At 36.8% G+C, this 13,183-nt stretch overlaps 1 protein-coding gene across 7 annotated transcripts in view; it reads right to left on the reverse strand.

The window, feature by feature from the left end:
- The window catches only part of SYNJ1 (synaptojanin 1), a 120,852-nt gene that overhangs the window by 43,306 nt on the left and 64,363 nt on the right, over positions 1 to 13,183 (reverse strand). For 3 of the 7 annotated variants that reach the window (XM_036743167.1, XM_036743170.1, XM_036743169.1), the window contains exons 12-14: positions 8,498 to 8,663; positions 6,059 to 6,082; positions 1,891 to 2,082 (exon numbers count right to left, since the gene is read on the reverse strand). In XM_036743167.1, coding sequence (XP_036599062.1) covers positions 1,891 to 2,082; positions 6,059 to 6,082; positions 8,498 to 8,663 — 382 coding nt within the window. The remainder of the gene's footprint in view (positions 1 to 1,890; positions 2,083 to 6,058; positions 6,083 to 8,497; positions 8,664 to 13,183) is intronic. The other 4 variants (XM_036743172.1, XM_036743173.1, XM_036743168.1 and 1 more) reach the window with 2 other exon arrangements.

Consider the following 13,183-nt stretch of genomic DNA (forward strand, 5'->3'; position numbering starts at 1 on the left):
AAGAGGATATAGGAGGAAAGGGTAGTCAATGGTTTCTAAGGCTGAGAAGTCAAGAAGGTTGAAGACTAAGGAAAGGCCAACAAATTTGGCAATTACAGTACTACTGGTAGTTTTTGAAAGAGCAGTTTAAGTTGAGGCATGAGATCAGAAGACAGATTATAGAAGGTAAAGAAAAGAGAAAGAGGAGAGGAAGTGAAAGGATAGAGTACTGGTGGCTTTTTTATATTTAGCTAAGAAGCAGGAGAGATTATGCGATCGTCTTAGGTAGGATCTAGTTAAGAGTTTTTTGAGGATGGGGAAGGCCTAGGCATGTTCGTAGACAGCACAACCAGTATGTAGGGAGAGACTGATTAGAGTGAAGAAATGATATTGACGGCAATCTGTTGGAGAAAATCAGAGGGGATGGGTTCAAAGGGTTAGCCTAGGCAAGGAGAAAAGGAGTCAAGGAGGAGATGGGAGGAAAAGAGAAGACGAGGTGTATTTAAGGGATGTGAGAAGAAAAGAATAGAAGTTTGTGTTTAATGGTTTCATTTTTTTTTCCAATAAAAAAGGCTTTCAGCTCAGAAGACAGGAAGAAGTGCTGAGCGAGGCTTGAGGAGAGAAAAGGAGGTTTAGGACAGCTACTATGGTGAGTGGGATAAAGAAATAATTACAGAGGAGTTGAGGAACTGCTTTGCTACATGATGACCAAAATGAGATTAGATATCAAGTTTCTAGTGGATTCAGCACAGTTTTGTGACTTCTTCTAGCTCCATTCGACAACACATGAGTAGGAGTGAAGAAGGAAGATGGTGGAAGTAATCTAGGGTCGGGTTCAAATGGTGACAGGAGAAAGAAGCAAGAATTGGAGAATAAAGGAGAGTTTAATGTTGAACTGGTATAGTGACAGGTTAAGAGTGGGAGATGAAGAGCAAAGCCTTTCAGGGAAAATACCGAAGGGTGGAGGGACCGGCAGTCATAGTGAGGATGAAGGATGAGTTGTATTAAGTAGATGGAGAGAGGGGAATAACAGATTATGATCTGATGGAGGAATTTTGGATCTGAATACGGAAGTGGTACGCTTGAAGATGACGAATTTGAGCATCTGTGTGTGTAGCTGAGGTGAAGTAGAAGAGTAGATCATGGGAGCTGAGCAGATTAAGGAACTGGAAAGTTGGAGTATTTGAGGGAACTTCAATATGTTTGCGCAAGTCTTTTAGCAGGAGGACAAGAACTGTAGTAAAGAGAAAGACTATGAACAAGGCACTAAATTCACTGAGGAAGGTGCGGGACAAGGTCCTGGAGGAGGTAGATAACAACTACCAGGATCTGGGTGAATGGTAAATTTGGATAGAATGAATCTCCAAAGGAGGAGAGATTGCTGAGTGATGGCAGTAGAGGAAGTCTGGAAGTGGCAATAGAGTGCAAGAAGTATTCCAGCTCCCTGACAAAGACCAGTGAGTTGGGATGATATAAAAGAAGGTGGAGTCGCTACTGAAGAGGATGGCCAGGGAGGTGCTATTATCTGGATGGAACTATGTTTCACTCAGTAGGTGCCAAATGATGGAAGGAAAATTACAGGAAGAGATCTAAAATGAAAGAAAGTTTGTTAATTATAAAGCAGGAATTCCAACAGTGAAAAGGGTGGGCAGAAACGGAATGTGAATCTGTAAACCCAGAGTTGTAAAGTGTCAGTAAATGTTATAATATATAACACATGTCCTTAACACACACATTTATACATAATGCACTTTAATTATAAAATTAAATTATAATTAAATTACAAATTGCTTTGTCATAATACTCAAGTTTCTTTTGAAGATAATTACTTCTCTTTAGTTATAAATTTTTTTCTCTAGATTAGTAAACCAGGATCAAGTGTTTATTAAATTGATATTATAAGTATCACACCTTGAAATTCTTGGATACCAGCTAACTTTGGGGCATCTAGTAGCCAGTCAGTGAGTGTCTGATTCTTAAATGCAATGCTTCGAAATTGTTTCCCACCATTTACATTCCAAGTTCCAGTACACACTCGAATTTTTTTTGGCTTTGAATATTTATAGAAGTTCTCACACATACTCTTTAGTACCTTTGAAGAGGCTGTGAAAAACCACAAAAACAAAATTTCATTTTGGTTACATAAACATATTTATTAAAATCAAGCACGATAACTCAGGAAACATGCCAGGATGATGATGCTTTCATCAAACCATACATATAAGCATAAAGTACATGCAAAGACATACAAAACTATCAGCTGTGAAAGCAAATTCCAGCACAATGTACTTAACCAATGAAAGAACTACAACAAAAGGGACATCACAATAAGCAAAAGTAAAGGCTATTACACTAAAATTGTGGCAATGTAATATGCCTAATCAATAGTTCTGTTCAAATGAACTAGCACATTATATTTTATTCTGAAGTGCTTGAGAGCTGCATGTAAGTTAATAGAGAATTTGATCTATTTTTTTCTGGGTTTTTTATTACAATATTATCAGAGAATGGTTAAATTCTCTGTACTGAGAATAGGATTTTCTTTAAGAATTATTTACACTTAAAAAAAAAAAGAATTATTTACACTTAATATTCTTGATACTGGTAGCCTTGCAAGTTACTACTCACTGATAAAACCTCTAGAGAACTACTATAAAATAAATGATGTCAGAAACTGAAAAGAAAAATAGAAATGTAAAATGAACACTAAATGTTTATACATTGAAAAAAATGGATACCATTTTTTATCTAGGGTTATGATAGATCTTTTTTTTTCTTCTGCTTCTATTCTGTGGTATAGTGGAAGTACTCGAAGTTAGAAAATCTGGGTTCAAATTTGAGCTCTGTTTGACAACAGGCAAGCCAATTATCCCTCTCTAAACCTCTCATCTGTAAAATGGAGATAAAACTTGCATTAACATACCTCCCAGGATTGTTGTGAGAAAAATAAGTCTTATTTCTATTTGAGTCCAAACACTAATTAAAAATAGATGCCGAAAATATCACCCATTTATTTGTAGCTTTAAAGAGCTTTCATATATGTTACCTCACTTGATTCATGCAACTATTGTGCAAAATAGTACTGCAAGGACTATCCCCATTTTATAGGGGAGGCTTGAGAGGTGAAGTGCCTAGTCTAAAATCACACAGTTTTAAGTGGTGAAGCTGATATATAGAACCAGGCTTTCTGACTCAAGGACTCCAACTCTACCTCAGGATGTAAGATAAATGCAGTCTAAGGACTTTGGTATCCAAAGGGGGCCATTAATACTTAATTAACCAGAGGGTGAACAACTCAGAATCATATACACACTTTACTCACGTGCCATTCATTATTCTTCACTTAGTCATACACCAAGATGCTATTTTGTAAATTTTAAAGGGAGAAAGTACAACTCAAATAACAAACTTACTGGTTAAAATCAGTAATCAAAATACAACTGCTGGATTCAAGTACTATGAGCAGATGTTTGTGAGAACAGAGGGTACACATACACAATGTACACATACTCTGTATTCTCTACAGATGTTCCTTCCACAAATTTAATGAAGCCTATCTGGCTTATAAATAAACATAAATCACCAAGTACCACATTGTTGCTGCATGTACACCTTATGACTATGACAATCTTACTTCATATAAGAGTTAAGATTTCGAAATCACTAAATAACTTTCTTAGTCAACAAATACATTTATCCAAATGTATATACAGCACACAAGAATTAGTGAGACACTTAGAAAAATATACTGATCGCTCGATTGGCAAAGATGTACTCAACATGTTTTCATGAACTTTATTACCAAATCTAGAAAGTATCCAGAGGCACAGGGATTTTTTCTAGGTAGGACATGGACTTTTCCTTCACGTCCCTGTGATAAACTATTCTTTCTTTATAGAGCCCCACAAAGGCTGTCTTTCATTCCCTCTCAGTTTTAGAATTATATCAGACTCTTTATTTTCTCTCATTTCCTGTTCTAGGTTGAGCTTAGCCCAGGCCATTTCAAAGATTCTACAATTACTAATTAAAACAGAAGCTCTTCCCTTCTATCTCTACATTTGCCACGTAGTAATGCTGTATCAGAAACACGTCCCACCTGGTAGTGGGAATTGTTCCAAGTCTAAAGAGCACAACCTCCCCAGAAGCTGAACATTCCTGCCTCAAGAGACAAGAAAGTGGTTTAAGAACTAACCACCCATTCTGCCTATATGTAAAAACACGTAACTCCTATTGTAAGCTCTTTATTAAATCAGTAGTCAAGTCTGGTCAATTCTGCCTCTATAACACCTCTATATTGATTCCCCAATGAATAATTTACACAGCTATCATCCTGGTCTAGGCCTCTATCACCTCTTGCCTGGACTATTACAATGGTGTCCTTATGGTTTTGTTCTTGACTGAAGTCTCTCTAATCCATCCTCTTCCTGACTTAGAAAACCACAAATTAACATTATCTATGTTTTATTATATTTTTATTTATTTTGTGAAAACATTTCCCCATTTCATTTTAATCAGATTCGGGCTGGGAGTTTGACACCTCTGCTCTACACAGCTACAAAACTGACATTCTTGAACAGCAAATCTTACTTGCTTTCAGTCATCAGAATAAAATTCCTGTTTAGCATTTAAAGCTCTATACAAGTTAGCTTTAACATATCTTGCCTGGCTAATCTCACACTCCCCACTCATGAACACTTTGTTCTAGCCAAACTGGCCTACATGCTGTCTTCCATATATTCCATCTCCTAATCTGTGCTTTTTCAGAGGCGGTCTCCTCTTCCCTCAGGTCAGGAATGCTCTGCTTCCTCACCTGTGCCTCAGAATCTTTAGCTTCCTTTAAAGCACAGTTCAAGGACTGCAGTTGCTAGTTTTCTCCTAGTAGAATGCAGATATGGTTTTATTAATGGAAATAACACTAAAGAAGATTTATTACTATCTGCTTCGGTAGTGTACCCTAAGAACCCCTGGGCCTTTCCATTTGACTTGTACATGAAAACTCTATATTTGTTGGCTCTATTACAATACAAGCTCCTTGAGAGCAGGGACTGTCTTACTTTTCTACTTGTATTTGAAACGTTTTGCATATATGAAGTGACTGACAAATTTTTTTCTATCATTAATTCATTCATGTAGGGGAGCTGACCTTGGGGAGATGGGCTACCTCTTCATCAGAGATCAGAGTGAAAGAGAAGACCGTGGGAGATAATATGGTTGGGAGAGAGAGGAGGGAGGATGAGATGAGAAGAGAGAGTTCTGAGCTAATAACTCCAATTTTTTCAGTGGATTATGAGGCAGAGTCCTCAGCTCCAAGGGTGGGAGGGTAGAACTGCTCAAGGGCTCTTGAGGAAAAAATAAAAGGAAGGGGACAGGAAGCAAAGAAAAGCAGCCTTGGAGAGGAAAATTGTAAAATTTCTATCTTAAGGGTTCTGGCCATTGTCACAGCTAATTAATCACATGCTTAGGTGCAAAGAACAAGTTTATCAAACAGCTGAGATAATTCACAGTAAAAGGTACCTGTGACTAGTCAAAAGGATAATAATTAGGCCCTTTAACTTAATTATCAACGCAAGTGTTATTTATGTCAAAAGAACTCAAATCATGCAATTGGTTAGCATAGGTCTTCAATCACAGAAAATAACCTTTTTATTCTTCAGTAAAAGAAAGTTCCAAGATGAGTTATTTTGCCTCTTTGACTACCCTCATAAATCCTTTCTCTATTGTGACTAATACTATAGCAACTGGGTTTCTAGGATTTGTCTGTTAAGAGTAAGGAATAATACCAAAAACACTGATTTTGTTTGATTCAAAGAAAAACTAAACGTAAAAGATACGTAAGATATCTGTTAGAACAAGGACCTAGAAAGCTTAATATTTGATCATTGGTATTTATTTCATCTTCCCAAAACCATAAATTTTTCCTCATGAAAGCCAATATTTATCTATACTACAAATGTATATAAGCCAAAATAAGAGAATATTTTTAAAGTGAAGGCTTTACATATTATTCAAATGACCTATTTTAGAGAGCATTATAAAGAAAAACATTATTTTGTATATTGTTTAATTTGCTGTACTGTACCTGACTGCAATGTCTGCTCAGAAACTTTGGATGCATCAAGGAGAAAACAAGAAGACATTAGTAAAATAGTTATTGTCATAAAATCCATAGTGATGCTCTAAAATATTTTTGAGATGGCTTCACTTTTTAAAAAAAATCATTTTGAAAAAAATACTTTTTAGAAGCAAGAAGTTAAAAATAATTGATAGTAAGTGGTTGTTTCTCATCAAAGAGCTCCACAGTATGATAACTTTCAGTCCTCTACCAATCTCAATGTGAGTATTTCAGAGTTTTATAACCAGCAGGCCATATTATTACTCCTTGACCCACCCCACAGGCTATTAATATTTCTGGGCACATGAACTCTGGTGGCCAAAGCAGAAAGTGAAAAGGCAGTGAGTATTACTCTGGAATGACTTACTTTGTCATTTTAAAAGTGATTTAGTGTCTCTGAAGGATTTTGTCACGATTCAAACCTTCTAAGACAGGAGTCCTGACTGAGTCATTTGTTCTCATAGAATCAATAGCTGCTCTCCTAGATGAAATGACTGAATTCTTTCCAGGGTTTCAAGATATTATTTACAGCCAACTCTTGAATATTCAGGGGTTAATGATTCAGTCTGTGGATTTGGATCCATTTGTTTCTCCCTTTTAGCTAGTCACTTTTTCATGGATTTAATACCTCCAGAGGGTGGTCAGGGGCAGAAAAAAGTGATGAAAAACACTTTTCTGCTTGTAAGCAGTTCTCCAAGTATGGTGGAGGAGGAAGTTAACACAAATGGATAAAATAAGATTTCTAGATGGCAAATCAATTTAAATTATCCAAACTGCATGGGATTTCACAAGAAATAATTTAGAGTTGGCTGTAAATTACATTTAGGTCACTTTATGATATTAACAACAACAAAAATTCACCTTACTGTGCAAGTGATTTGCAGATAATGTTAAAGCTCAAAGAGACCTTAGAGATAATCTGACCTAAAAATCTTTCGTTTTATAGATGAGTATTACTTAGCAGAGGATCAATTCCCACTTGCATAAAAAAGAAAAATGGAAAGAATAATTTTTTTAAAGTACTATAACAGAAGACATAATAATTTCCACAGCTCTAAATAGGTAAGAGACCGTATGGTGAAGTCAATATAGTTTCAGAGTCAAGAAGATATGGGTTCAAATCCCATCTCTGACACATGGTGGCTGTGTGACTCTGGGAAAGTTATTTAACCTTTTAGTGCTCCTGTTCATCCATGTTAAATTCAAATAGAAATGGATCCCTGTGGCTGCATATTGACTTAGAAAACCTCAAATTAACATTATCTATGTTGCACTATATTTTTATTTATTTTGTTAAACATTCTCCAATTACATTTTAATCTGGTTCAGGACTACTCCACTCTTGAGTCTTGCTGGTGAGTTTGACACCTCTGTGGGGCAGGTAAGTGGTAAAAGAGACAGAGTGCCAGGCCTGAAGTCATGAAGACTCATCTTCCTGAGTTCAAAATCCAGCCTCAGACACTTAATAGCTATGTGACCCTGGGCAAGTCACTTAACCCTGTTTGCCATAGTTTCCTCATCTGTAAAATGAATTGGAGAAAAAAAAAAACAAACCACTCCAGCATCTTTGTCAAGAAAACCACAAATGAGGTCAAGAAGAGTTGGATACAACTGAAATAACTGAACAGCAACACTGACATCTGTGTTGCTGGCAATCACTGAAGATTATTAATTTCTGGGCAGTTGATAATTTGTTTAGGTGGAGAGGGTTTCCTCAACAGGAATTTCCTATGCCAATCAAATCACAGGTCCAGATTCCCCTGCCTCCTCCCTACCCCCAAGTTAAAGTGGAACGTGGCCTTGAAGAGATTCCTTTTTAATCAAATTAGAGTGCCAAATTTTGAGCTTTTGGTATTACTAATATATTCACTGACATGAGAGCTCATTCATTAGGGATAGCAGGATTAGTAATAGACAAATTTGGGACAGTTTTATATTTAAGTCTACTGTCATGATTTTTCCGTTGCTAATTAATATAAATTATTGGAACATTATCAATTTAAAAGATGAGACCAACTCATAACATAGGATTACATAAATTTCAGAATTAGTTGATTATTTTATGAAGCATACAATTTATGTTCACCTAAAATAAACAGTTACTCCTTAAAACTAATTGACTCAACCACAGGCAACAAAAATGTCTGTGGTCCAATTTGTGGTTTAGTAATAATATTAACAAAATACATTTTTAATGCAAGTCTTCTTTAAAGAAATGCTTAATTTATTTTCTTAGTACTTGAAACGATTTAACTATATTTTAATAAACTCTGTTATAATTATTAGTAAAAGTCATGCAAAAAATAAACTTTACAAGGTTTTTCTATTTGTGTATTCAGGACAGAAAATACAATTCCATCAGTAAATACAGCAATAGTTGAAATGTAAGATGACAAATACACATACCTCGTAAGCTTCCAGTAGTTAGTAGTGCTCGAGCTTTATCTGCCAAATCACTATTTAAAGTACTCCCCAGTAGCAAAATGTCAATGGCTTCTTGCTTGGAGCTGTCAAAGAAGTTATTCTGAATTGTTCTGGTTACAGAACGAGCACCATCTTTTAACTTTCCAGACTGTGGAGGAAAGAATATGCATGAATCCTACTAAAAAATCATTAACTAAAAAGGCCAGTCGAAAACTTAAGTTTGGTTACATGAGGATACTAATTACAAGGTAAATTTTTTGTTTTGAAAATAAGCCTACCACTTATTTTCTAATCACAACGTTTCAACCTTTGTCATCTTTTTATTAAGATGAATTTGAAGGTAATAAAAATTTGAAGGTAAACATTAACAATGCAAACACTGCACATAATAATGGATTCTGTGCAGTACCAAATTTCCACATGATAATGCGGCTAAAAAGTGTAGCTGCTTTAAAAAAATAAGAAGCTTAAAGGAAAAAGTTTCCTTGGTCCTGAAATTCAAGGATGTAAAGTATCTACGCACTCTTCCAAAAACATCATCTTTGGGCTAAAAAACAAAGAAATTAAAAAGCTATAGCTCAGAGAAGGAATTCTTAATGTAAACATTCTATACTACTTAACTCTAAAAAGAAATTTACAAGTTGCTTGCAGAAGTATTTTATGTAATCTTTATCTTAAATATTGTTATTTTGTTCCACAGGTAAACAGTGAAAGAGAAACAGGATCAAATCCTTGGAATCAGAAGCCCTGGATTCAAGTCCTATCTCTGACACACATTAGCTGTGTGACCACTCAGCTAAGACAATAGTTTAGAGATCACTTGCTAAGTTCCCTAAATTGAAACAATTCCTTAGGAGAGGTTGGAGGAGGAATGGGGGTAGGGAATGTACAGATTACTACCCACCAAAGAATTTTTGAGCTAGAAGAGACCTCAGGAATGACCTAGTCTCACTGCCTCATCATTGGGAAACTTGGGCCTAACTAATGTTCAGTCACTTGCACAAAGCCACACAGCTAATTGGTGCAGTGGTGTAACCAGAAGTAAAACTCAGATTTGCCAATTTGGGTACAGCATTCTCCCTATATCACTTTGCTATTTAAAACCATATACTAAGCTACACACTGAAGATAACTTTTTAACATAATCTTTAGTGAACAGTCATCAGTCACATAAAAGTGTGTGTGTGTGATCAAGTATGCTCTTTGATTTAGTTTTGTCCTAAGGACATTTTGGTGTCTGGTCCCTGAATTTTAAAATCTTCAGAAAATTTCAATGTCCAATTTTAGCTTTTTTAAAGAGAACATTTCTAAAATATTAAGATGCTTGCTTTTCAGGTTAAAGGGTCAAAAGCATTTTTAAAAATCACATCACTGAATGAAGGTTGAAATAACTGGACAAATACTCAATTTGGTTTTTAAAAATAGAATTTCTATACTATACACAACATGATCCAAAAAGACACTCACCATTGTCAGGCAGTTAGTCGAAAGGAACCCAGAGAAAGCAAAAGAAAGAGCAGCTGAGATTAGATTTTAGGAAAGGTAAGATGAGTTTCATTTACACATAAATATTACCATGAATATTTCTACGACAATCATGCTGCCGTCCAAAAGGAAATAGGAGAAAGATAAACATCTGTGAGTGACAGCATAGTATTTCAGGCAAACAGTATTTAAAATTAGAAGAGATGGTTAGAAAAAAAAGTAGTAGAGAAAACACTTTAAAATCTATTTTGGAAGACAGATTTTGGGACAATTCAACTCAACTAACATTTATCAATTACCAACTATGTGCAAGGCTCTGGGAATACAAAACTGAGGCATAACCATAGCCAATCAATTGTGAAGTCTTGTTGATTCTCACCCTCTCATCCAATCCCTTCTCTCCAACTAGACATCTACCATCCTATTTTGTACTCTATCCCTTCTTGCCTATACTATTACAATAGACTTCTAAGTGATTTTCTTATTTCTAATCCCCTGTATACATGTGAAATTGTTCCTAGGAATGATATTCCTAAAGCCCTATCCTAAAGGAGTTTATAATCTACCTAATAGAAATGAAATTCTAAGCACTGTTGATCTCAAATGTACAGTATAATTTGTTATAGCAATAATAATTATATAAGAAAGCAAAGAGTGAAAGGGAAAAGGGAAATCTCAAAAGTTTTCTACAAATATCTACAAAAGGAAATACCACTAAGAACCAGATGAAACAGGAAAGGCTTTATGGAGGTCACAACTGAAGGAAAATAAGGATTCTGAGACACAATGAGTAAGAGTACTTCTAATCATGGGGGATGGCTAGCCCAAAAGTAGAGGCAAGATTGGTTACATGATGAGTTCAAGTAACAGCTAGGAGTCCAGTTGGGTTTGCATATATATCACATGGAAGATAAGGCTAGGAAGCGTGCGCATGCCAGACTATGGAGGTCTTAATTACCAGGTCAAGATGTTTGCACTTTTACACAGAGGAAATAAGGAGACATTGAAGGTTTTTGAGCGGGGAGTCAAACTCGTGTCTTTAGGAAGACTACTTGGGCAAAGATACAACTGAAGAAGGGAGAGATAAGAGATAGGAGATAGGGAGACTGACAGGGAGACTAACAAGGAGGGCCTGAATTAATGTGGTGGTTGTGTGAATAGAGATGTGATAAAAGTTCCAATTGTGTTACCTAAACTGTGCTGGTTTCCCGTTAAAGAGACAGGTTGCTATCTTTGGGATTTTTTTTTCCTGATGGACAAAGGTTTCAATCACTGGTGTGGCTTCCCTGTTAGCTGAGGCATAAAAAACTCTAGCTTATGATGAGGTGATGCTCTTGAGGACTGTTAGAATTCCAACTTCCTTGTCTTTCTTATCCAGCATTGCCAAGGTGGTGAAGGGGAACCTCATGAATCCATGATGGTGCATCCTTTTTAATCTTGTAAGTAGATTTTAAACTGCATTTTTTGTAGTACCTTCTCCTGAATAACTGACTCAGAGTGAGCAGAGGTGGATACAACTCCTTGGTGCTAGTCAGCTGTACTGGATCTTAATGGTTGATTTTTGAGGCTCCAAAGCCAGATAACAGATATTAACGGGGAGGGGTCTGGCACCCTAAGGATGTTACACTACTGGCTGCACATGGTAACTCCTCTCAATGGGAAAAGGAGCTTATGCTACAGGATTTGCTAGATGGATGGTTTAGGAGCATGATAAGGAGAGTAAAGGTACTGCAAAAGCCAATAGCCTCAGACTCTTGCTAATGCAAGAGGGTAGATTGACAGCTGACGAAAATGAAAATTATTTCAGTATATTAGGCAACTAGAGACAGATGAGATGTGAACACTTGGTTGATTTACTTTTAGCCAGTTAAATCAGTCAGAGGCCCAGAATGAAAGTCATTCCTGTCTCTCCTAGGTGGCTAAGGTGGGGAGTTCAGCATGCCATGAGGATGAAGAATTTCTCTATAACCTGTTCCCCAATGGAGGTCAGCAAGGGAGGGGGTGAAAGTCTAAAATAATAGGGTTTGGTGACCTGGATCTATGTCCCTCCACCATAACCTCTCCATTCCATATGACTAATGTGTGTCAGAAGCAGAGATTCTGACTTTTGGTGTCAGGCTTTAGCTACAGACCTTTCCTACCAGTCTCCTCCAAAGACCTGAACAGACCCATTGGTGACATTTGAAGGAGGGAATGGGACAGCCATTGAGGCACCAGAAAAGCGGTGTTCTGGGGATGATGAAAGAAGGCATCCCTTTTCCCTGTGCCCCCTGCCATGGTGGGCAGAAGGCGAGGAAACACTGTCAGCTAGGAAGCAGTCCAGGTCACCTTCACCATCCTTTCTCAGAAACGACTGAATTTTTCTTCATATTATTAGTTTAATGGGCAAAAGCCTGAAAGAATCCCCACTCCGAGGGCTAGCGTTGGGGTAGCTAGGTGCTAAATATGCTCGAAATTCAATATGAGGCAGCTACATGATAGTGGATAGAACTCCGGGCCTGGAGTCAGGAAGATCTGAGTTCAAATCCAGCCTCAGACACTTATAGTTATCTGACCCTGGGCAAGTCACTTAACTTCTCTCAGTCTCAGTTTCTTCATCTGTAAAATGGGGATAAAAATAATAGCACCTATCTCTCAGGATTGTAATGACAATCAATCAAATGAGATGATGATTGTAAAGTATTTAGTACAGTGCCTGGCACACAGTAGGCACTTAATGCTTATTCTCTTCCTCATTCCCCTTTGACATCCATCACTATACTGATATAATGTTGGCTAGGCTGAACAAAGACATGGTAGTAGAGGCATTAGATCAGATGATGATCTTCTCTGTTTCTGTAGAAGCCACCATCCTTCTAATTACCCAGATTCACTTCAGAATAATTTGTAACTCTTCCTGTTCTCTAACCTCTCCACAGCCAATCAATTGTGAAGTCTTGTTGATTCTCACCCTCTAGTCCAATCCCTTCTCTCTAACTAGACATCTACCATCCTATTTTAGTACTCTATCCTTTCTTGCCTACACTATTACAATAGACTTCCTAAGTGGTCTTATTTCTAGTCCCCTGCATTCATGTGAAGTTGTTCTTAGGAATGATATTTCTAAACTACAAGTCTCACCATATCAATCTCCTGATGAAAAAGTGGCTCCCTATTGCCTCAGGGATAAAACGCACTTAAAGG

This window comes from Trichosurus vulpecula, chromosome 2 (assembly GCF_011100635.1).
Source record: "Trichosurus vulpecula isolate mTriVul1 chromosome 2, mTriVul1.pri, whole genome shotgun sequence".
NCBI classification, from domain to species: Eukaryota; Metazoa; Chordata; class Mammalia; order Diprotodontia; family Phalangeridae; genus Trichosurus; species Trichosurus vulpecula.